This window comes from Dermacentor andersoni, chromosome 1 (genome assembly GCF_023375885.2).
Source record: "Dermacentor andersoni chromosome 1, qqDerAnde1_hic_scaffold, whole genome shotgun sequence".
NCBI classification, from domain to species: Eukaryota; Metazoa; Arthropoda; class Arachnida; order Ixodida; family Ixodidae; genus Dermacentor; species Dermacentor andersoni.
The window spans coordinates 382,651,175-382,676,921 of NC_092814.1; the positions used below are offsets into that span (position 1 = coordinate 382,651,175).

Below are 25,747 nucleotides of genomic sequence, written 5' to 3' on the forward strand. Positions count from 1 at the left end.
ATGTTGTACGTTTTGCTTATGAGCGAGTTAATCTTGTTCTTTTCCGCGACGTACCAGTTGTGGTAGGCAGCTACGTAGGCGATGTGGCTGACAACGAATGAGTGGATCAGTCGAATGACGTTTTCTTCCTTCATGCCCGCGTGTCTATTGGTTATTCTCTTTATGAGTCTCGTGGCGCTGGTGACTTTGCCTTCGATCTTCCTCAGGGTTTCGCCGTTAGCTCCATTGGCCTCAATGATCATTCCGAGGATATTGATCTTGTTTACTTTGGGGATTGCGTTTCCGTCTTCGGTGTACAGGCCGATTTTCTTGTACTCCCGGGGTCCTGTAGCTCTTTGGTGGCATGCCTCTGCGCATGGGTCGGTAAAGGAGTAGTTCGGACTTGCTCGGGGAGCATTTAAGGCCCGTTCCTTGGAGGTACTCTTCGACTTTGTGAATGGCCGTTTGTAGTGCGTGTTCAATTTGGCCGTCATTACCGCGGTCCGCCCAAATCGTTATACGTATATAGCGTGGTGCATTCCTTCGATTTCCCGTAGTTTGCTGGGGAGACCCAGCATGACTAAGTTGAAAAGGAGCGGAGATATAACTGAGCCCTGGGGGGTACCTGCACTTCCCTGGGTTCGTTCTTCGGACTCTAGGTCGCCAACCGTTAGGGTGCCTTTGCGATCGTTCAGAAAGTCCCTCACGTAGTTGTAGACCCTTTCCCTCAGGTTCAGATTAGACACTTGTTTAAGGATCGACTCGTGAGCGACGTTGTCGAATGCTTTCTCCTGGTCTAGTCCTAGGATGGCTGTGGTGTTTCTTGTCTTGTTGTCAAGGATCTGGTTCTTTAGTTGTAACATGACGTCCTGCGTGGACAGGCGGGATCGGAAGCCTATTATGGTGTGCGGGTAGGCTTCCGTCTCTTCTAGATGGCTGTTGATACGGTTGAGGAAGGTGTGTTCCAAGATCTTACCCACGCACGACGTGGGAGAGATTGGGCGTAGGTTGTCCTAACTCAACGGCTTTCCGTGCTTGGGCATGAGGATTGCCTTGGACCTCTTCCACTGCTCCGCGATGCGGCCTTCTTTCCAGCACTTGTTCATATAGCCCGTGAGTTTGGTGACAGATTTGTCGTCCAGGATTTTGAGCGTTTTGTTGTTAACCCTGTCCGGTCCTGGGGCTGGCTTGCCGTTGAGTCCTTGGAGTGCCGTTCTGATTTCCGCCTCACTGAAGTCTTCATCTAACTTGGGACTAGGACTGCCAGTGTGCTGGCCGCGCTTGACCGTCGGTCGTTGCGGGAGGTACTTGTCGCAGAGTTTCATGACGATTCGCCCGCCGCCCCTTTTTTTTTGTGCAGAAGTCTCTGCATGTCGGCTCTTCGCTTGGATTTGCTTTGGGTTTCGCCCAGCAGGTGCCTCAGCAGTCGCCACGTACTTCCGTTGTGGAGTTGGCCATCCGCGGCATTGCAGACTTCGTCCCACTGTTGCTTGCTCAAGGTTTTGCAGTGCTCTTCGATTTCTTTGTTTAGTTCGGCTATCTTTTTCCTCAGCTTTCGATTGAGCCGCTGGCCTTGCCATCGGATTTGTATGGATTTCTTGGCTTCCCAGAGGTGGGCGAGGCGACTGTCCATCTTCTCCGTCAGGAATTCGGGAGTGATGGTTTGCCTGGCCTCTCCGACATCCCTGGTCATGTCCGCGATCCATCTGTCAATGTCACCGATCGGCTCGTCGTCTAGCCTGATATCCCGGTGCTTGCGGAACTTCTCCCAGTCTGTCCATTATCACATCGGGTTTGGGTTAGATGTTTCTTACGTATTGTTGTAGGAAAGGTTTATTCCCGGCTAGACCTCTGCAGTTCCACTGCCACACCAATAGATTTTTATCTTGTCTGGCCGTCCTGGAGTCTTGAATAAGGAGCTGTTGAGAAACTGGAGCAGTGCGCGGGGGGTGGTGCCACCATGGGAACGGCTGAGATTACGGGTTTTATATTATGAGTTCCCTTGTTCGGCTGTGGTGATTGCGACAGGGACGTTGCCCACACCGAACATTCCTCCAGCTTGACCACCCTTGTTCTGAGGCCGGATATGGCGGATGACAGATTGCCGATTGCACTTTGTTGTTCGGTAAGAATAGCTTTTATTTCCGATCTCGCCTGTTCGGCGCGGCTGGTGTCTTGGCTTTGAACGGCTCGCTTTTTCGCGGGTGGGGTTGCTTTGTCCTGTTCCTCGCCACTGTTGCTCGGAGTAGGAGTGCTGACGGGTGTGGGTCTAGGGGGGGTTGCGCGGGAGGCGCGACCTTTCTCAGTTCGCGTACCTCCTGGGTTAGCTGTTGTACTAGGCTCCTGAGCATGGGCGTTCTCACGTTGTATTTCTGCAATAATCTCATTGTCTATGTACTTTGTGACTTGCGGTACTGAGGCAGTTACTCCGTAGACCCGCGCCTTGGCACACCCTTGACCGCGTCTGCCCAGCTCACCTTTTCTGGGAGGGCCTGCTCGTTTTGCCGTCCGGAACAACCGCTTGTATCGACGCAACTACCAGCCCGATGGTCGCAAGTGGCGTCTTGTTATACCGAGAAGTTTGCGTTCCAATTTGTGCGCCTCTTTCCACACCGACCCACAATGTGCACACGCAGGCGTCTTCAAGATGCACGAGCGCCTGCGGCACCGTTACTACTGCCGAAGAATGTTTAGCTTTGTTATAAAATTTGTGCGCTCGTGCCCGCAATGCCAACGCCGCAAATCCCCGCCTCATCCTGTACGGGCCGCTACCGCTAACATCTCCTGCCAAATTGGCGCATTATTGTCGCTTAATAAGAGGTACAAATTGAAGGTCGTACCGGTCTACGCCCCTACATCCAGTCATGATGACCAGGAAGTCGGAAGCTTCTATGAACATGTGGAATCGTCGATGCGTAAAGTCAAAACAAAATACACTATACTGATGGGCGATCTCAATGCTAGGGTAGGCAAGAAGCAGGCTGGAGACAAGTCAGTGGGTGAATATGGCATAGGTTCTAGGAATAGAAGGGAAAAGTTGTTAGTAGAGTTTGCAGAACAGAATAATTTGCGGATAATGAATACCTTCTTCCGCAAGCGGGATAAACGAAAGTGGACGTGGAGGAGCCCGAATGGCGAGACTAGAAATGAAATAGACCTCGTACTCTGCGCTAACCCTGGCATCATACAAAATGTGGACGTGCTCGGCAAGGTGCGCTGCAGTAACCATAGGATGATCTCGAATTCTCGATCTTAATTAAGATCTCGAATTAGCCTAGACTTGAGGAGGGAACGGAATAAACTGGTACATAAAAGTCGATAAATGAGTTAGCGGTTAGAGGGAAAATAGAGGAATTCCGGATCAAGCTACAGAACAGGTATTCGGCTTTAACTCAGGAAGAGGACCTTAGTGTTGAAGATACGAACGACAATTTTATGGGCAGCATTAAGGAGTGTGCAATAGAAGTCGGTGGTAACTCCGTTAGACAGGATGCCAGTGAGCTATCGCAGGAGGCGAAAGATCTGATCAAGAGACGCCAATGTATGAAAGCCTCTAACCCTACAGCTAGAATAGAACTGGCAGTACTTTCGTAGCTAATCAACAAGCGTAAGGCAGCTGACATAAGGAAGTATAATATGGAATGAATTGAACATGCTCTCAGGAACGGAGGAAGCCTAAAAGCAGTGAAGAAGAAACTAGGAATTGGCAAGAATCAGATGTATGCGTTAAGAGACAAAGCCGGCAATATCATTACTAATATGGATGAGATAGTTCAAGTGGCTGAGGAGTTCTATAGAGATTTATACTGTACCAGTGGCACCCACGACGATAATGGAAGAGGAAAAATTCTAGAGGAATTTGACATCCCACCAGTAACGCCCGAAGAAGTACAGAAAGCCTTGGGAGCTATGAAAAAGGGGAAGGGAGCTGGGGAGGATCAGGTAACCGCAGATTTGTTGAAGGATGGTGGGCAGATTGTTCTAGAGAAACTGACCACCCCGTATACACAATGCCTCATGACCGCGAACGTACCGGAATCTTGGAAGAACACCAACATAATCCTAATCCATAAGAAAGGGGACGCGAAAGACTCGAAAAATTACAGACCGATCAGCGTACCGTCCATTGCCTACAAAGTATTTACTAAGGTAATCGCAAATAGAATCAGGAACACCTTAGAATTATGTCAACCAAAGGAGCAGGCAGGATTTCGTAAAGGCTACTCAACAATCGACCATATTCACCCTATCAATCAGGTGATAGAGAAATGTGCGAAATATAACCAACCCTTATATATAGCTTTCATTCATTACGAAAAGGCGTTTGATTCAGTCGAAACCTCAGCAGTCATGCAGGCATTACGGACTCAGGGTGTAGACGAACTGTATGTAAAAATACTGAAAGATATCTATAGTGGCTCTACAGCCACCGTAGTCGTCCATAAAAAAAAGCAACAAAATCCCAATAAAGAAGGGCGTCAGGCAGGGAGATACGATCTCTCCAATGCTATTCGCAGCGTGTTTATAGGAGGTGTTCAGAGACCATTGGGAAGAATTGGGGATAATAGTTAATGGAGAATACCTTAGTAACTTCCGATTGGCTGATGATATTGCATTGCTTAGTAGCTCAGGGAACCAATTGCAATGCATGCTCACTGACCTGGACAGGCAAAGCAGAAGGGTGGGTCTAAAAATTAATCTTAAGAAAACTAAAGTAATGTTTAACAGTCTGGGGAGAAAACAGCAGTTTACGATAGCTAGCGAGGCACTGGAAGTGGTAAGGGAATACATCTACTTAGGGCAGGTAGTGACCGGGAATCCGGATCATGAGACTGAACTAATTAGAAGAATAAGAAAGGGCTGGGGTGCATTTGGCAGGCATTCTCAGATCACGAACAGCAGGTTGCCGTAATTCCTCAAGAGAAAAGTGTATAACAGCTGTGCCTTACCAGTACTCATCTACGGGGCAGAAACCTGGAGGCTTACGAAAAGGGTTCTACCTAAATTGAGGACGACGCAGCGAGCTATGGAAAGAATAATGGTGGCTGTAACGTTAAGGAATAAGAAGGGAGCATATTGGGTGAGGGAACAAATGCGAGTTAATGACATCTTAATTGAAATCAAGAAAAAGAAATGGGCATGGGCAGGGCATATAATGAGGAGAGAAGGTAATCGATGGTGATTAAAGGTTACCGACTGGATTCCAAGAGAAAGGAAGCATGGCAGGGGGCGGCAGAAAGTTAGGTGGTCGGATGAGATTAAGAAGTTTGCAGGGACAACATGGCCACAATTATCACATGACCGGGGTAGTTGGAGAAGTATGGGAGAGGCCTTTGCCTTGCAGTGGGCGTAGCCAGGCTGATGGTGATGGTAATGAGACCATACAAAGTGGGACATCACTTTCCCGTTTGTCACGTACTATCAGCGTCAAATGAAACGTCAACAGCGGAGCGCGTGGCCCAAGTATAAGTGAAGGCATAGTGCGCGCCGTCCAGTCATCACCTTTGACAGGCGTGCACATCCGCTTTGGCCGCACCGCGAGATCCGCCTATGCCCATATAGTGATATCCCCCTATGCCCATATACTGGGGCGCGATAACGTAACTCTATTCCAAACAAAAAGTATTCCAAACTCCGGACGTCAAAACGACGCGTCTGTTTCTGCGTACGGTGGTGGGAACCTGCGACGTTTTTCAATCTGCCCCATCAGCAGCCTCCATCGTTGCCGGAAGCATGTTTTGCTTGTTTTTTTACTTGCAAAAGGACCTTATAGCAACTAACATTCAGATATTAACGCCTAAGACAGAACAATTGTATGTCGCTGAGAGTAAAATTGTTTTGTAACCTTTTGACGTAAGATAACTTGAAGCGCGCTTGAAAGTAAAAGAAAAATTTTAATTTTTCGAGTCATAGCCACACATGTGCCAATTCCGCATCCAATCCATTTCGCTACGCACACGTAAGGTGGCGGCTACGTGAAAACAGCTGATCGGTTCTGTGGGCCGCACTTGGTGTATTTTTGCCCGTAACGCTGCCTGATTAGATGAAATCTCGCCGTACGAAATGTACTTTCGCCCGAGAAGAATTTCGGAAGCTGTGAATATCATAAAGACTGTGATAGCGTAGTGCTCGGTAAGTAAACACATCATTCTTTCTTGTGCTTCATGACTGAGCAGTAGCATCTGAACATCTGCGGTGATCGCATGGTGTTCACTTTTGCTTTTATTCGCATAGGATACGGAAGAATTGATGAAGGTTGGAAGGTATCTCAACAGATAGCTGGTAAGTAAACGGTTTCTATAAACGATCGCAACTATCTCCGAATGTAGGTCCTGATTTCAATCGAAGCTGGTCTGTAACAGATGCTCATTTTTTTTTCTCTGTAACACACTGCTGCGCAGTGATACATTCCCCCATGCGGGCGGTACAGATACTTCTGCTGGATATAACTTGCCCGACAAAAGGTTCTTTTATTTTTGGTATTCAATTGTGTTAAATTTAACGTAACACTTACGCCGTTATAAAATAACACATTAAATGAATATAACCGCTATGTTTTAACGTCATAGTGATATCTGAAACGGTACGATTTGCTAGTATTAATTCGCTGCGATCCGGCTAAAATTAAGAGCAAGAAGAAGAAATGGCGGCTGCTCCTAAAAGCGCGCGCGTTTCGGCGGCGCAGGCCACCATGCTAATTGAATTCATTGAGCAGCATCCATACTTGGCGAGAGGCGCCACAAGCCTCTCGTCAAGTATGAGTGCTGCTCAAAAAAGAAGCCCTCTGGGAGGAGGTTACCGCGGCGCTGAACGCGATCGGTCCGGCAGTCAAAGCAGTCCGGCGCTGGCGCCTGTATTGGGCCCGGCTATGCTACGACTGCCGGAGCATCGCGGCGCAGGTGGGCGCCGAGAAGAGGTCAGCCCGCGGCTAGCAACATCTTCGGAACGTATAAGCTCACGGTGTTCATGCATATGCAGGAAAACGGGAGGCGGGAAGCTGGGCGGCCTGCAGGGTCGCGTGCTCGACGTACTTGTCCGCACCGGCCCAGCTTCCGCTCCTTTGGACTTCTTCGCCGACGACACCGAGGTGCGTAGCAATGTTCGTTGCTATGTGTACCAATGTCGGGCAGTTACACCGTGGTTAATATTTTGCCGTTGTGTGCTTGTGTGTGTTTTCTTCCAATTCAGCACACATGCCAGCACATGATATCCGTACTTTCCAAGAATGGAAAAGCTGCCCCACTGCTGTTAAAGCAATGCTGTTAGGAAACACCATGTGATGGATTGCCTGGGTCGTTAATCCGTAAAGCATTAGCAACGAGTTGTCAAAGCTCTATGTCACTAGTATGTAACATGCTGGATTAAGAATTTTCTGATTGGAAAAACTATAAGTGAAATAGACATTGTAACCATTTGATGGAACTTAATCACATTATGTCTACTGTACTTTATTGTTCCAGCAGGGCACCTCCAGTGAGGAGGAGCCTGATGTTCCAGTGCCCCCTGCCCCACCAGCAGCTGCCCACGTGTCCATTGGAACCGAGCCGGGCACAAGTGGCACTGCACGTAAGGCACTTTAGCAGCTATTGCAATACGAACATATCACTCATAGCAACAGAGCAGTATCTGTTAAGACCTTTTAAACAGAAATTGTGCATTTATATTATTTACATGGCAAAGAAAAAGTGCCTGCCTAAATGTCACTGCAAAATAGAACAATAATCTGTTTGACTATTAACACAATTTGTAACGCAGCTTGTGTAGCGTACAAGCTGAAACCCAGGTAGCACAAAAGAGATACGTAACGTTTTCGTAGCGTTTATCCAAGACGATAAAAACGGGTTAAAGAAGACACGAATGAGAGAACTTCGGCGGGAAAACGTCGTATATCTCTGCTAATGTCCGGCTTAATTACTTTCTTGAGACGATCTAGAACAGGTCTGCAAGACGTATTCGAAAAGCTGGTCTAGAAATAGGATTGGGAAAGACACAAGTAATCCCTTTGCCAAAACTATTCGTAACCAATTTCTAAACGTTTTTAGGACGTTATCAAAAAGCTGGTCTAGAAGCGGTCTTGAAAGGTTTACGATCATCTGAAGCTAATTTGCGCGGGTGACGGGCGCGATCAGACATCGTTGTTCAAAACACGCATTTAGTTTCGCCTCACGCGACTGGCCTATGCCGCGCAGACGTCGTCAGCCGCACCCGTTGGCACGGCCTAGGCCAATCGCGTGAGGTGAAACTGATCGGGCGTTTCGAACAACGATCTCCAATCGCGCCCCAGATGAGTAGAAGCGTCGGTGTTGACTGTAAGAGCCATGGCGCAGTGCCAAGCACTGTTCCCCTCATGGCCGGCGCATCCTCTACCAAGTCGCACGAAAATTTACTAAGGAATAATAAATCCTTAATACCGCCTTTAGTAAGCTACAATGCTTACAACCACAATGGGAATGACATCCTGCAAAGAACAAATAGCCACGTCTTGGCAGGTGGCCAGACCAAGCCCTTCATGCCAAGAGTGCGTGAAATGAGAACATTGTGACAAAGCAAAAACACTTTATTAAAATGTAATGCTTATGCAAGGTTCGAACAAACTGTGTGAGAAATGCAAATAGAAGTAAAAGTACATCAACAATGACAAAAGTCGCAGAAAGGATCCGTAATGAACTCGAAAGTGAACATTCACTAGCACATAAATAAAATTCCAAGTACACATACAAAAATGAACAGAAAAACCTGGAGTGTACTAAAGTGTCTAATTTATCATAGTAAAGTGCACGTGCTATTAGATGGACTAGAGTTATGCAGAAGTGACATCGGTGCGAATGGAAGAAGTAGACTGAAAAATGCAAGAGTATGAATTGGATGGTAACTGCCTCCAAGCAATGTTACCAATCAGCTAGAAGCTTGAAAAGAGCACAAAAAGAAATACCACCGTATACCATCATAAAACAATCCTGTGACAGAAATAACAAAAAATGGGAACAATGCAAAATTGGAAATATTGCCTTTAGGATATATCAAAGAAGGTAATGGCGAGAAAAAATAGCCATACAACAAAAAAGCAATAAAGTGAAATTAGTACAGAATACTTAAGGGGATTCAGTGTAACAAGTGAACACTACTGTAGTACAGCGAACGATGAGACAGTAATGCTGCATCTTGCCACTCCAGAACGTGAGAAGTGAATATGCAAGCCTCATATTAGAAACTTCCATAAACATGGAAATAAACTGGAATGCACTGGAAGCTGCATTTGTGTAACAAAGGAAGCAATGGTCATAATAAATAGTAAGTGTTTTATCTAAAAAGCCCTTTACAAGAGGCAAAGTTGTACCTCTCTGGCAAAAACAAAGTTGCAACGAATAATTTGCAAACCAGCAAATACATTAATTAGCACACTGACATGTCACACTTTGCGCACATCTCCAGTCTCCTAAAGTAAAAAAAAGCACTCTGAATGAGAAAAACGTTTAACATATGTAGCCCAGAGCAAATTCTTTGCCAGTTCACTCACACTTTCACATCCAAAAACATTTGCCACAAACTCCAGGCACAGTTCCACTGATGTTTACCAATTCACCTCCACTTTCACGTCCAAAAATATTTGGCACACAGTCCAGGCAGAGCTTCATAGATAAACAGCTTGAGAGCAGCCTACTGATTATTGTGCAGTCCCGCTGCTGGAAATAGAACTGCCGCACATGCTGGTAGTGGTTTCAATGTAGACACAGTTGCTGCCCTGGACAGGTATGCTCAGATATCTGCACTGGTGCTCCATTTTGTCGAAGTAGACACGTTGATGCACTACGCTGGTAATTGAAATGTTTTGAATGCACAAGTATTGGCTTCACCAGAAAGACTTGCCCACATACCACCACTGGCATATATATGCACTTGCTCTTCACTCAGTAGCATTGAACTTAAAGTGTTCCCTATGTGGGAGCCATATGTAATACCGGTGTCACACGACCACTCTCGATCGCGATCAAGCCCGATCCGGATCGAAATTATCGATGCGACTGGCTCACTCTCGTAGCTTGCGCAGAGGAGCCAATCACGACCGAGAAATTCGATTTGTAACGGACTGGATAGCGGCTAAAAGAGCCCCGTGTGAAACCGGTATCAAATAATGCACAGACGTGCGCTAGGAAAATGTGTTGCACAAGGACAAAGAACTGCGACCTGCCCTGTTGTGCGAAGCGCGCGAACAGAACACAAGTTCGCGAAGCGCTCTCGCAGTTTTTATATATATATATATATATATATATATATATATATATATATATATATATATATATATATATATATATATATATATATATATATATATATATATATATAAACTGCGAGAGCGCTTCGCGAACTTCATGCGCACACATGGCACCCGCACGAACTCGGCAGGCCGCCGTAAAGCACGAAGGGCGCACAGCGTACATTCCGACACATGTCCCAAACTGCAAACAATCGTACTACCTAAAGCATACAAGTTATTTTATACCAAGTTCATACTCGACTCACGTATGCAGTATCCACAAGCGAGTTATGCAGCGTACAAGCTGTATCCATTCGCCAAATAGTAAAATTGATAACAAGCACAAAGCTACAAGGGACTCAATACATTACTACCATTTGAGGCGTCAAATAAAATCGAATTTGGCCGTTTCATATATTGGACACAATATATGGACACATGTGGTAACCGGTAATACCATGAAATACCCATCACGTGGGTAAAGGGGGCGAAAACACAATCGAGAACCTGAAGCGCAAACGATAAAAGCACGGTATGGTGCACGCAAAATTCTGTCAGTGCGCTGTAGCGCGAGGGAAGAAAATAGGGCGAGCACTTGACCTCACCTTTTGGGATGCCGCACCAGTACTGAATCATAAAAAAAAAGCCTGTTTGAACCAGTTCCCTTGTCTGCAACACTCTTGCTAAACGGGAGACTAAAATACCACGATGACGGCTCTATTGCGGATATCGGCAAGGTGCGCACAGACAGAAATTTTGCCGCCTTTCTTCGCATTCTGCAAAATGCTTTCTTGTTAGGATCACGCATAGCGGCCGACCCCGACGCTAGGGACACACAGGCACGATTTCGTCCCTCTAACTTTCGTCCTTATACTGCCCTTAACGCCTTAATTACAGCGTCAGTGAAAAGGCGCCTCACATAACATGACAATGAACTTGAAGAGCTGATTAGTGCCCTCCACTCCGCGCCCTCCAATTGAAAACACTACTGATTTCCAAATTAAACTACACAAACAGATCGCACAACCCAAACTAATCACAGAACGTCGTTTTCTTGACGGCAAAACCTTGCAACACTTACATGACAAAGGGCAGCGGCAGCACATTCAGAACAGCCGCTATCATACCACAGCGCAATGCAAGTGCGATAACGCTATTATGCCCGGCTCAAACAGATCGCACAACCCAAACTAATCACAGAATGTCGTTTTCTTGACAGCAAAGCACTGCAACACTTACATGACAAAGGGCAGCGGCAGCACATTCAGAACAGTCGCAAACAGACCATAGTGCCATGCGAGTGCGATAACGCAACTATGCCCGGCTTCACGAATAACGTGGCCGCCTTGGTCACATAACAATTGAAAACAGTAGTGATTTCCAAATTAAAACCACACAAACATATCGCACAGCCCAAACTGATCACATAATATCGTTTTCTTGACAGCAAAACACTGCAACACTTACATAGCAAAGGGCAGCGGCAGCACGTTCAGAACAGCCGCAAACACACCACAGCGCAATGCGAGTGCGGTGACGCGACGACGCCATGACGACGCGACTATGCCCGGCTCGCCCGGCTGCCCGGCATCACGAATCACGTGGCCACCTTGGTCGCATGATTTGACGACGGTATCGCCACCTTGCGCAAGGTTGGATCGCATTGATGGGTTGTTGAATATTGTAGAAGCCGCTAAAGAGGCTGACGCGCCGTGGCGTGGCGGTGGCGTTTTGAGTCGTTTGCAAAACGTATTCACCCCTGGTTTTTAAGCTGTCTGCCTTCCAACGTTATAAAAACGTATTCACCCCTCGTTTTTAAGCTATGTTGTTTGGAACGTCTTTGATGCGTCGATTTTGGTCAAAAATCCGTTTCAGACGTTGAATCCCTTAATACGACGTTTTCAAGACTTTGTGTGCTACCTGGGAAGTACTATCAGTTTAGTATTTTATAATGGTGTAGTGCCTTTTTGTTTATGCAAATGTACTGTTCATTTTGTGAACGGTGTGTTGCTGGAATTATTTTTCTGGGCTTCCACCTGATAATGAACCAGTAAAATCTCTACGCAGGACGGAGCAAAATTTTTTTATCCTGTTTACTGATGTTATCTTTAAGGACCATCAGCTCGGCAGCAGCCCCGCAGGCCACCCCGCCAACAGCCGCTGGAGGATGCGACCTGCAAGGCAGCCGCCGAGTATGCGCAGCAGGGGCAGCTAGCTGAGGCAGCGAACGCGGAGGCCGCCAGTTTCCCCCAGCTGCTGCTGCAGCAAATTAGGCAGGTACGTACAACTTGGCCAGGTCATTTTTTAAGAGGTGATTAGTGGGCGTGGTAATGTACGTTACAACCATATTACACATGAGAGGCATCTGTAGTCATTTGGCTCATTGGCTCATGCACGTTTATACATCTCTTTTGAGGCGTTCTTTAACGCATAGCAACTTACAAAACATTTCCATGGTTGCATGTATCACCACATCATGATCATCTTTTGCTTAACAATTCAACAAGTCACCAATGCTGTCTTCTGACAGGCAGAGGCAGCTTGGTAGGATTTGCTACGTTTCACATGTTTTTAACATAACAGAACATATACGTTTGCACGGCCATTTCTCATGTCATATGTAAATGATCTTGCTGCCCTCAAGAGTAACCTTGCTGAAACTGTAACATTTGCAAACAGTGCGAACCAAACATTTACATTGCATAACCTGTAGCTGAAGTAAGTGAATTTGTTTTGCAGCATCATCAGCAGCTGGTGGAGGAGCTGAGGGCGACCCGGGTGGTCCAGCAGCAGCTGGTAGCAGAGATGCGTGGTTTGAGAGAGGCCACTGGCCTCATCGCGACCACGCTGCGCCAGCTCCTGGCTGCCCTGGCTCGCCTCCGCGAGCCGCCTCAGCCATGAGGGACAGTCACCCTCCCCCCCCCCCCCCCCCCCGATATCATCCTTTACTGCTAGCAGGTACAAGTGTTGCCTATTTTCCGTTCAAATCACCGCTGCAGCATTTGGTGGTGGGGCCCATACGTCCTCGCAAGCTGTTGTGCCGAGTGGTAGCCAGCCTTGTGAAATGATGTGCAAGTCATGCGCGACCATGGCAGCGAAAACTGATAGTGCTGTGGTGTCACTTGAAACACGAATGCATGTTTTTTTTTTTTTGTATGTAGCACTAAAGGATGATATGACTGTTTTCCGTACATTTCTGTCCCTAATCATATTTTTTGCAAGGTAATTTCTTTTATGTGTATTTTCACTTGCAGTGCAGTTTGCCCAAGTGAGGCGTTATAAATTCTTGCAATATTTTCGCATTTCTGTCCCTAATCATATTTTTTTCGCAAGTTCATTTCCTTTCGTGTGTATTTTTATTTGTCCAAGTGAGACGTTATAAATTATATGTAGAATTTTTGCCATATTTTCGTTAGGTGTTCACTTTTGTTTTGCTGTTACTGATATGTTTCAATACGCACCGTTTTTCCAAGGAAGATACACTATGCAATCACTTTTACGGCAACTTCGACATTGTCTCGCACACATACAGGTGCACTTAACTACAATGCTGCGATGACTGGAAATGAATTTTCATGCCATATGTATGTCATGTTTGCAATGTCAAACCTTTCGTGCCTACGGAAGGTAAAGTGGCAGAATTGGAATTTTTTTTAACACCAAGCGCCTGTTAGTAGTGATAGTTATTGTGATATTTCAGGTGTCCTTACCTATGATAGCAATACAATCTAGTCCCCATTGTAGTTGAGCACAGTTTGTGACATACGTAGCGGAGCCATCGATGTGGCCACTATTTTGACATTCGCTTCCAGGCTGCTCTTGCAGCCGTTATATGAAATACCGTTGAAGTGCCAAGCATTTTCTCACTTGTCGTTCCTTAAAAGCATGTGATGGCTGTTTTATATTGTGATCTTATTACAGCACTAGTGATTGAAAAGAAGCTATTTCGTGCTACAAACGTACTGACTACATAATAGACAACACATCTTTCTTGCTGTTAAGTTGCTGGATGAATATAAATGGTTGTGCGCGAGTTCAAAAAAACATCATTATGCTCGTGTCATATTTATGCGATTTAACATCTGCCAACGGCCCATTGGTAGTGTACTGGGTCCCATGTAGTGAACATCACACGGCTATTTTGTCGCCATGAAGTCATGCTCTGCGTACTTGTCTGTCACTTGCTTTGATGAAAGATGGCATTGAAGATGGATGACATGGTTTTATTTAGAATGCAGATATAAATAAATGATTTTAAACAATGCAAGTGGCACTTCAAATGAATATTTACAATTCGTGTTCCTTAAATTTCAGAACTATTTACATATGTACACTCTCCCAAGGGAGAATAATTCGCTTGACATGCCAGGCGATCGTTTTCGGCATAACTTGGCCTTTTGTCAAGGAACTGTGCGGTGGCTGTGTGGCGAAACAGCGCAGGGCCTACAAGGTGCGCGAGAACAGTACACATAGTGGAGCGAGAAGTGTCGTGCTTTGCTGCAGCCCAAATAGGAAGCGAGGAGACGAAGACCGATATCCTCCCATGCACAGTGCAGATGGCGGTGACAGTGTCGGTGATGCCAGCAGAGAAATTCATCAAGATTACAGAAGCAACAGCAGCATCAGCAAATCATTTGGCTGCCCAGAGAAGTGGCTACAACATTCTGCTGATGAACACAAAGTGTTTTATCCACAGGTACTCAATGAAAGGCTCTCATATAGTGTCACAGTGGAATGATGCAATCATCTCCGGTAGTGACAGCTCACTGGCAGAGGACACGTGAAAACGCTGGTTATGATTGAGCAGATTAGATAAAAAAACAGCACGCTATCCACTAATTGCACACATTTCTTCACATTGGTTTCTGCTCTCTATTGGGTGTGTAGACGGCAGTAATAAACATTTGCCTGCAGTGTCAGGCACGTGTTTATTGCTGCTATCGGTGCTGCTGTCGACGCAGCCGCCTTCACACCCTTTGCAGGTAGTGCTGGTGCTGCTACGGAGTCGTGCCGAACGAGCTAATAACATTATCCCAGGCAGCACAGCCTTTCAAGTACATCATACGTACTGCCCTCACTTGGGGAACTCTCTGTGGGGAGGGGTTGCCATTTTCATCGTCAATGCAGCTGTTGCTACTGTTATCACTGACATCATCCAACACGTCACCTTCGTCAAGACACAAGTTGTGCAACATTGCACATGCTGCAACGATCTTGGCAGCACGGTCTGGTTCGTAGCGGAGGGCGCGGTGCCGCTGACGGCGGCGGAAGCGACTCTTTAGAAGCCCAATGCACCACTCCACTACGGACCACATGGCAGCATGTGCAGTTAGACAAAAATTAAGATACTTCCGAACATTGTGTTGAGGTCGTAGTAGCCTTTGCAGCACATGAATTCCGCCTTCTGCTAGCCCTTTGGTGCGATGATGGCTATAAGGCGGCCGTCCACGCATCCGATGACGCCGGGAATGGAGCCGCGTCGAAGGAACCCTTCCTTCATGGCCGCCTTTTCCTCCGACGTCCTCGGGAAATGGACCCACTTGTTGCGGGCCCCGGCGTGGACGATTGCCTCCGCCACGCGTCGCACACACTTGCTGACCGCAGACTGGGTCACGCCGCCGATCGTCTCCTCGCTCCCTACCGAGGCTTGGAAGGTGCCCGTTGCGAAGAATCGCAACGCGCACAACACTTGTCGCTCCACCGACAGCGCTGTTGTTCTCACGCCTCCGAGTTCCTCCGCCACTTCGTCGCACAGCTACCGCACAGTTTCTTTCTTCAGGCGAAAGTGCCGCCGAAACAGATCGTTTGGCATGTCAAACGCATCCTCGGGCTCTTTCCTCCCGCGCCCGCGCTGACGAGCCGCCGCTTCCGCCAACGCAATCAGGAAGGCCGCCATTTTCTATTCCAAACGGAACGGGGCACTCGCCGGTTATTCCACGATTTTCGCGGGTTTCTTCGGCATAATTAAGCATAATGAGTGCGTAAGCGTCACTTTGACGTGTCGGTTTTTGAGCATTCCTGACGTCGCTTGACAGGCAGGCAAAATGGGCGCGGCCTAAAAAATTTCGACCAATGAGCGAGCGGTGGCGGCCATTTTGGAATAAAAACAGAATGGAATAGTTTTACGTTATACCAACCCTGTCTTACATTTGAAAGGGAGAAAATAAAAATAAAAGAGAAGCTAAAATTTCCAGTTTACGGCGAGTATTGTCGCACAGTTCGCCGAAACCATAAGTGCATCGGCGCAAACAGCGGTGTCCGTAATGCAGATTACACCATCATCATTGTAGATTCGCTCATGTGGTTTTGCGGCTTGTGCGTCACATTCATTCTTTCAATCGGCGAACTTGCGCAGCGCGCTATCGCTGGCGGCCGGCGATGGTGGCTGGCGTGGGCGTGCTGAGCGCCTTTGGCCGTTAATTCGACTCCCAACCGAGCGCCGCGCGGCCAAACCGGATGTGCACGCTTGTCAGTGGTGATAACTGGACGGCGCGCACTCTACCTTCATTTATGCTTGAACCACGCGCTCCGCTGTTCACTTTTCATTTGACGCTGACAGTACGCATATAACACGGCTATACAAAGTGCTACAGGATTTTCCGCATGCTTTCTCCCCTACGGTCGCGATCCTTTCCATACCATCGATACGGTTTTACCTTATCAACCAGACGCGTCAGAATGTGCTCCCGTTCCAGCCGTCGTCAGATATGCCGAGGAATGCCGACATTTCACCTCCGACGACCAACAACAAAAATGCAATCGTGATGGCGACGCTACGTACCAACCCGAACTTCGCCTCTGGCCCATTTGTCTTGCTGTCTGTGCCTTGCACCACGCCTGGACTTTCAACAAAACTCTCGGAGTATGACAGACCATACTCGTCGAACGCACCTCTCCGGTCAACTATGTCATAGAGCCGCTTGCGCCGACATCCGACAGGCGCCGACCCGCTCGTCTCCACGTCGTAAGTTGCCAGGCTGGCTCCGCTTTTGCACAGGGGGTAATTGTAAGGAAGAAGAAGGGCACAAGGACAAGGCCAGCCAGATCGTCTATGCGATGCCCGCGGTGCAACCACTGAGCCAGCCGGATCACCAGGGCCTGCCACGAGAAAGAGCCACAAGGCCTTCCAGAGGTTCCTGCCCTGCGTCGCCTCACTTATCGCCTATGCTTGACGTTACCGGTTGAATTATTGAATATGCCCCATTACAATATATATATATATATATATATATATATATATATATATATATATATATATATATATATATATATATATATATGAGCGCTTCTATGCATCTGGCAACCTTGAAGACGCACCTACGTTTCAACCTAACCTGTAAGTCCACACAGCTCATCCCCAAATGATTGCGGCTAAAGCACCCTGTGAAATTAGCACTTAACTTCGAAGTTAAGAACACGTCTTCCTATAAGTTAACCGCTGCGGAAAACAAACTCCTGAGTCGGGGTCTTAACCTCAAGCAGAGAAAGCAATTGGACACCCGGAATTTGCTTGCTTGAAAAAGATGTGCAGGACGAAGTCCGCACGAGAGAAATGGAAATATTATCGAGGATTCGTGAATCTGACTTTCAGCAAGTTCTCTTGGAAGATGAGCGAATAGCGCTCAAGTCCTTACACCGAAACAAGAATATTGTCACGTAGCAGTGACGTGTCAATAACGCCGTTTTGCCTGCCGACAATGGCAACGTCACAGTGGTGCTCGACCGTTCGGTGTACCACTCGAAAATGGAGATGATACCTGGGGACAGCATGACGTATGCCAAGATGGACAGGGATTCTACTTCGAAAATTCGAACAGGCTTCCAAAAGCTGCTATCTGATACTTTACTGAGACTTCCTCCATTAGAAAAGAGACTGCACTACCAACTGCTCTGTACAAACAGTTCTGCTCCAGCCATCTACGGCTTGCCGAAAATCGACAAGAGTGGGACGCCTCTCAGACACACAGTCGATTTCACAAGGTCGCCCCTGTTCCACCTCTCAAGGTATCTTCATGGCATCTTGGCTCCCCTCGCAGGAAAAAGGAAAACTCAACTCCGGAGCACAAGTGACATCATCAACAAGGCTAAATGTATTACTATGAATGAAGATGAAGTACTCGTGTCATTCGATGTGCTCGCTTTTCGCAAGTGTTCCGGGTGATCTTGCCGTCGAAACTTCCAGACGCTTGCTTCACAACGACCCGACACTATAGGGTCACACGCGGTCAGGCGTCACTGAATTGTGCGCCTTATTACGGGTTTGCTTGTACAACACGTACTTCTCGTACAATGGCGAATTCTACAGGCAAGTTTTCGGTAGTACAATGGGAGCCTCCATTTCAGTCACGACTGCGAACTTGACGATGGAAGCACTTGAAGCCAAGACATTGGAATAATTTCAGCCTGGACCCAAGGTCTTCTTGAAATACGTCGACGATTGCATCTGCGTCACAGACAAGAAGAACGTGCAAGGTTTGCTCGACTGCCTAAATGGCATCGAGCCTTCCATCAAGTTTACTGTGGAAGAAGCGAAAGATGGCTGCCTTCGCCTTCTTGGGTGCACTGGTGAAGCATGCTACCACTGGCCTCACCTTCAGCGTGCACCGAACGTCAACCCACTCGGGTGGATACCTCGGTTTCGAGTCAGTTCAACAGCCCAAAAACTATCAGTGGTTCGTTCGTTAGTACAATGGGCCCTCCGCACCTGTTCTGGTGCAAGCAACCTGCAAGAGGAGCTTAGGATCATTGAAGAGAACCTAACAAAAATGGGTACCCCAAGGATTTTATTCGGACAATAACAAAAGTTCTTATTGAATAATCATCAGACTGACAGACAAGTCATGGACGCTTCAGCATCGAGACAGAAGCGCGCTGCTGTCCCGTGTATTTGAGGTGTTAGCGAAGCCCTACCTCGCGTCTTTAAGAAACGCGGTGTACAAATCGCGCATGCTCCACCAAGCAAGCTTAAAGGTGACTTGAACGTGAAGGATACTCGCCCTCTGGCACGTTTTCCTGGCGTGGCGAACAGCATTCCGTGCGCCGATTGCGAATCTGTGTATATTGGCGAAACCGGAAATTTCTGTAGGCGTCTCAAGGAGCACGAGAATGATGTCGCCAATGGCCACACAATAACAAATGCCCTCGCAGAGCATGCCGAGAAGACGGGTCACGAGATAAATTGGGACAATGCGCGTATCGTGGCCACAGAGAACTTGACAACGAGGCTCAATCTCGAATCACTAATAATTCAAACGACAAATAATACAATCAGTGATCATCTGGCACTCTAAACCACGTGTACTCCCGGCTATTGCGTCATGTGCTCAATACTATTGAAGAACTTTGTGCAATAGCCGACATTCCATAGTGAACAAGGGATGCGTACGGGTCCCGAAACGTCTGAAGAAACTGCTAACTTTAGCCTCACTCTTTTCGTCAACGGGCAACCCTGTGCTCCTCCGAACTCGCTCGTCAATGGGCATCACTATCGAAATAAAGGTTAGTTGTTTTGTTCACCTCAAATGAAGCAGTCGGTTCTTTTTTGACCTGCCCTAATTTCCTCAAATATTTGGTGCCTAAACCCGGGAGAAACGATCGAACTTACCGTTGAGGCAACAAGGTCAACAGATGTCGACAGCACAACGAGCTCGGGGAAAATCAGCAACGATCCTCGTGCAGAAAACCATCGAGGAAGCGCGCCTTCAACAAGGCCTAGGGACGCCACACCCAACCGAAACCGACACTATGACTCAAGCCCCATCGCGGTAAGCGAACTGTAAACACTGATGCTGCGATGGAACGGCTCAAACTGAAAAGAAGCGCTTTGAGAAGTCAAGTGACTAAACTGATTGCTGAAGTTGGCTTATTCTTGGAGAGCCATGCAGACGAAGGAGCTCTTAATGTCTTGTCTGCGAGGCATACGCCCTTCAAATACAGCTAAAGGAGGTGGACGCCACCATCGAGCCTTTAGTGCAAGGCCAACACGCAGAGCAAAATTATGTACAGACCATAGAATACAACGACCGTATCGTCGCACACATGGCAAAACTCCGCCAGGAAGCAGACAAAAACCTGCGAACAAAGCAAGCAGAAATGGCGGCGACGTGAGCGCAGACCGACGACCCCCCGGCGGGGGCAAAGTACAAAGTGAAACTGCCGAAGCCCGAGTTCCAACGATTTAACGGCGCCGCCAGGGAGCGGCAGTCCTTCTGGAGCAGTTCGAGCAAGCAGTTAACGGAAACGACGGCCTATCCAACGCCGAGAAGTTTCTGTACCTGTGATAGGTGCTTTCGGGAAAAGCTGCAGCGGCCATTGCCGGTATTCAAGGGACTGGGGCAAATCACACCACTGTGATCGAACTTCTAAAAGAGCGCTTCGGTAGACGAGATGTGCTGATTCAAGAACACCTGACTCAGTTACTCGACATATTCTTGGACTATAGCGCGAACTGACACAGACACAGACTAGAAGCAGACAGGATGAGCACTCGTCATATCTACTTCTAGCCTGTGTCTGTGTCACTTCGCGCTACAACCCAAGAATATGTTACCGCACCAACTTTCCCAACTTTCTATCCTTTTTCAGTTACTCGACTTCCCACAGGTACAGAACGAAAAGGAACACATGGCCTACGTCTACTCTATGACCACCTGCAACGCAATATCGCTGGTCTCACGGCGCTCGGAGTCAAAACGGACAGTTACGGCGCCCTGCTCTCCTCCGCACTCCTGCGAATGCTGCCAACCCATTTTGTTGTCGGATACCTTAAAGGAAATACCGCTGCAAGCGAAGATGACGGGATCAGCATCAAGAGTTTGCAAGCTTTTTCAAAACAGAAGTAGAGAGCCGGGAAAAAGCACTGCAACCTGGTAATCTCGAAGCCAGAGAATCAAGCTCGAGACACCGAGACAAAGAAAAGAACATATTTCAAACGGGTTCAGCAGCTTCTTTCTTCTGCGGGTACTTCGAAGCTGTTCGACTCGTGTGCATTGTGTGCTGCAAAAAATTATGCGACTCACGATTGTCAGGCGAAGATGTCATTGGATGAAAAGAAGAAAAGGCTCACTGCAGCTGGCCGGTGCTTCCAATGCTGCATAAAAGGGCACACTTCAAGGCAATGCCGCAACAAAAGAGTAAACTGCAAGGAATGTGGCAGAAGACATCTCACTCAGATGTGCGACCCGACATGGACGGCACCCGAGAACAAAGCCACAGAGTGCAATCTTGGACAGAAAAGAATTCTGAAAAGGTACCAACTGTGCTGCTCCAAACCGCTCAAGTATGGGCAGAGGGACGAAGAAGAGCGCTCACTCGTCTCCTCTTTCACGGAGGTAGCCAACGAAGCTTTGTCACTAAAAACATTTCACGTGAACTGCAACTAGAGGTCGTAGGTGAAGAGGACATCACAATCTACCTATTCGGAGGAGCAGGAAACATTATCAAAGGGACGCGCAGAACAGTAACAATTTGACTAATAAGTCAATACGACTGTAAAGAGCACTCTATCGAAGCTCCAGAAATACCTGAGATCTGCTCTGATTGGCTTCATGTTCCTGAGGACATCCTAAAAAAGGTGCAAGCGGACATATGGATGAACTGGCAGATGTCACTGTTGCACCAGCCCTTTTGATGGGAAGCGGGATCGACATTTTTATCGGTGCTGACTATTACTAGATTTTAGTGTGTGGTGAAGTCAAGAAGCTGCAAGGCGCCCTAGTTGCGGTAAAGATCGAATTTGCTGGGCTCTGCAAGGAGCAATTCCCAGCAGTAGCTCAGCTGCCTGCTGCTCAACCGCGGCAGTGCTTTGTGCCGGAGTGTTCGCCTACACAACCAGCTTGTCCAAGGAGCTTAAATCCTTTCGGGAACTTGAGATCATTGGAAGTATCGGCTCTTGTGCCCAAACGAACGAAGAAAGCAAAGAAGTCATGAGGACATTTTCGGCATCGGCAGAAAAAATGAACAAGCGCTATGAGGTATACATCATAGCGCTTGTCCATTCATTGCATTTCACATAATCTCAGAAGAATAGCGGCAAAATTGAGGGTGGACGTGGTTGTCTCTGCCCCTGGGTGTCTACAGAAGCTAAGCAAACAGGTTAATACAGAGAATAACAAAAGCATGCATGTTCTACTCAACATCGCAAACAATTTGTAACCTGCACTCATAACGTTGTCTATGCCAATCTACTTTCGTGCGAAAGAAACGTATGTTGGTCAAACCGGCAGATGCATGAATGAGAGATTAAAAGAGCATCGATATGACGTCACTAGGGTAATTTCGGGTCATTTGGGTATTCACTGCCGAGATTGTTCCTGCAAACCGATGTTTGAAAGTACTACCATTCTATATAGGGCTCAAAGGAGGATGACAAGGGAGATTGTGGAAGCCTACGAAATTGCGAAATAACATGAAAGGTGCGTGAGCAAGCTTTCATTGTCGCTATCTGAAAAGGAGATATGGTTCCTCGGTTTATCTTTGTAACCATTGCAGTATGTGTTTTCACCATGGTTTGCACACGTGTACGGTTCCTCGATATGCACCACTGAATGTTGTTTTTTCCTGTCACGTCTGTTTCCGCTCGTACGGTATATATAGATCGATGCGTCCAAAAATAATATCTATAGTTGAAAGTGAAGCGCTGTCTCTGTGTATCTGTTTCTTTCGGCGTCCTCGTTCAGTCACGCTTATACACTCTGTCATGAACCTAGAACTAGGACCGAACTTGAATCCAGATTTAGTTAAGGTGTTGCTGAACTTCAGAATTCATCGTATTGGATTAAGTGCTGTCATTGAAAAAGCATTTCTGGAAATTTTGGTGCAACCAGCGGATTGCGATGTCCTCCGTTTTCTCTCATATGGACATCTTCCAACTAATGAAGACCCAGAGCCTCCTATTGAGGTCTGGAGAATGACACGTGCCCCTTTTGGCGTGACAAGTGGTTCATTCCTCCTCGCAGCCACCGTGCGTCACCATCTGTCCACGACAGGAGATTATCCACAAATAAGAAAAACCATCAGCGAGAGCCTTTACGTAGACGACCTCATAACAGGAGCGAACACAGTGGAGGAGGCTACATATTTCTACCGAGGGGCACTAGATGTTATGGATCGAGCAAGCATGACACTGTGCAAGTGTAACTCAAATTACAAGAAGCGCACGGTGGCTCCGTAGAGCAGTGCGGCTCTTGCGCTGTCCGGTGCGCTCCTGTCGGCCCTTGAAAATCCGAGTGAGGGAGTGTGATTTTCGTGCCGGACCGTACCCACATCCGCAGCAGGTCTCCAAGGTGAACAGCCTCTAGTCGATAGACCAATGTAGGGAAGGGAAGTCGGCAAAACGGATCCGTAACCTTGGGAAAAAGATTGGCTCTGAGGGCTGAGCCAAAGAAGCTGCAACAGCTGTTCAATGACGAAGGAACCGGATGGGCCCTTGGCTACGTGGAATATCCAACAAGTGTCTCATGGGCCCCCGGACTTGTACGGGATAAGGAAAGAGATCATCTGGCATTTTCCATGGAGGCCATCTTAGATTTCCTAGACCGAAACAGCAACACAAAACGATTGATCATTCAGGCATCGGCTCGTATATATGATCCACCTGGTCTATTTCTCCGGTCACAGTGACAACCGAGTTGATGTTCGAAACACTGTGGAAATTGGGTATTGAGTGGGACGCCCCTCTGCCAGAAGAAGTCAAAGCAGCTTGGACGCAGTGGCACACCCAGCTAACATTTAACGGGCGTAACAGTGCCAAGACGATATGGTAGCTTACCCAACGATAGTTGGAAGGAAGTACACATCTTCACAGATGCCAAGCCCAAAGCTTAGGGCGCAGTTGTATATTTGCGCATCTCCGGGGTCAAGGAAGCAAAGGTTACTCTCGTCCTTGCAAAGTAGTAGCACCAATTAAGAGAATTTCCTTTTTAAGACCGTAATTGATGGGCATGGTGACAGGTGTTCGACTGAGGGAATATTTGGAGCGATCACTGAGCCTTCCAATAGCGAAATGGTATCTGTGGACAGATCCATCTATTGCCTTGCATTGGGTGCGAGGCCCTGCACAACAATGTAAACCCTTTTTTGCCAAGAGGGTGCTTGAAATTCAGCAGCGAACGGATCCAGACATCTGGGATCACTGTTCTGGGATGGAAAATCCCGCCGACTTTTTGACAAGGGGAGTTACACCTCAGGCACTCAAGTCGAGCTCGCATTAGTAGAAATGGACCTGCTTGGCTTTCGCAGCCACCTACTTGCTGGTCAAGGCATGAAGGCATTGCTGACATGACCATCGTAGAGAAGGAAAGAACACTTCGCGTTCACAACGTGACTGCACAGGAATCTGTCTTGCCTCTGCAAAAATACAGTGCCCTCTTTAGACTGGCTCGAGTGACAGCCTGGGTTTTACCATCTTTCCACAACGCCAGGCACCCCGGCCAGAAATACGAGGGACCTATTACGACAGAGGAAGTTCAGAAGGCACATACTTGTTTGAGTCTTCAAGTACAATTCGAGGCCTTCCAAGAGGAACTCCAGTGTCTTCGCCTCTCGACACGCATGCCAAGCGATTCCCCAATACGTGATCTCAGCGTCATCTGCGACGACGATGGAGTGCTGAGAGTGGGAGGAAGGTCAATGCAGCCAAGTTGTCCAACAACGTGAAGCATCCTGTTAGCCTACCGTCCAGACATCCCTTCACAGAGCTAACGATCAGCAAAACCCACCGCCGTCTCCTGCATGCCGGCGCACTGGAGACTCTTCACGAATTGAGGGAACTATGCTGGATCTTGCGGGGAAGGCAAATGGTAAAAAAGGTGCTTAAGAAATGTGTGACTTGCAACCGTTTTAACAGCCGAGCTGCTGCTGAGCCAGTCGCTCCTCTGTCGCGTGAGAGGGCGACAAAAGCTCCACCCTTTGGTGTTACTGGTGTAGATTTTGCTGTCCCACTGAGCACAAAGGATCAAGGAAATAACCGGAAGTCTTACATCGTTATTTTCACGTGTGCAGTGACTGGCGCAATACACCTTGAATTGGTGACCGACATCTCCACCTCAAACTTACTGATGGCGTTCCGAAGATTTATCTCGAGAAGAGGAGTTTGTCGAGTAAGCTTTTCTGACAACGCCAGGACATTCCAGCGCGCTTCTAAGGATCTAAGGCGACTGTGGACAACAATAAGAGGAGAAGAAATTCACAACTTCTTCACAAACCACCAGATCCGCTGGAAATTTATAGCTGAGAAAGCTGCTTGGTGGAGAGGATTCTGGGAAAAAATGGTTTGGTCCGTGAAAACGTCATTGAAGAAGGTCTTGGGAAAGAGCTACTGCAACTTCGAGGAGCTCACTACAATCCTTATTGAAATCGAAGCAGTCATCAACTCTAGACCCTTGACCTACGTCTACACGAAGGTGAGCGAACCCGAACCTCTAGCACCATTGCACTTTCTAGTGGGAAAGCGATTGACCACTCTTCCTGACAGTGGTTCCGCTACAGAGGTGGCTCGGCCCCCTGGTCAACTCA

The 25,747-nt window shown here is 47.5% G+C and overlaps 1 protein-coding gene across 4 annotated transcripts in view; it reads left to right on the plus strand.

Annotated features, from left to right (window-relative positions):
- The window catches only part of LOC129381850 (uncharacterized), a 37,738-nt gene extending 23,237 nt beyond the window's left edge, over positions 1 to 14,501 (plus strand). Inside the window, exons 1-6 of one of the 4 annotated variants that reach the window (XR_008609973.1) lie at positions 5,847 to 6,111; positions 6,214 to 6,261; positions 6,958 to 7,066; positions 7,443 to 7,545; positions 12,348 to 12,511; positions 12,974 to 14,501. Coding sequence is in view for 2 of the 4 variants with exons in the window: in XM_055065048.1 (XP_054921023.1) it covers positions 6,183 to 6,261; positions 6,958 to 7,066; positions 7,440 to 7,545; positions 12,348 to 12,449 (396 nt within the window). In the remaining 2 variants the exon portion in view is untranslated. Of the gene's footprint in view, positions 1 to 5,846; positions 6,262 to 6,957; positions 7,067 to 7,439; positions 7,546 to 12,347; positions 12,512 to 12,973 lie in introns of those variants that run through there. The other 3 variants (XM_055065048.1, XM_055065049.1, XR_008609974.2) reach the window with 3 other exon arrangements.
- Positions 14,502 to 25,747: the final 11,246 nt, after the last annotated feature.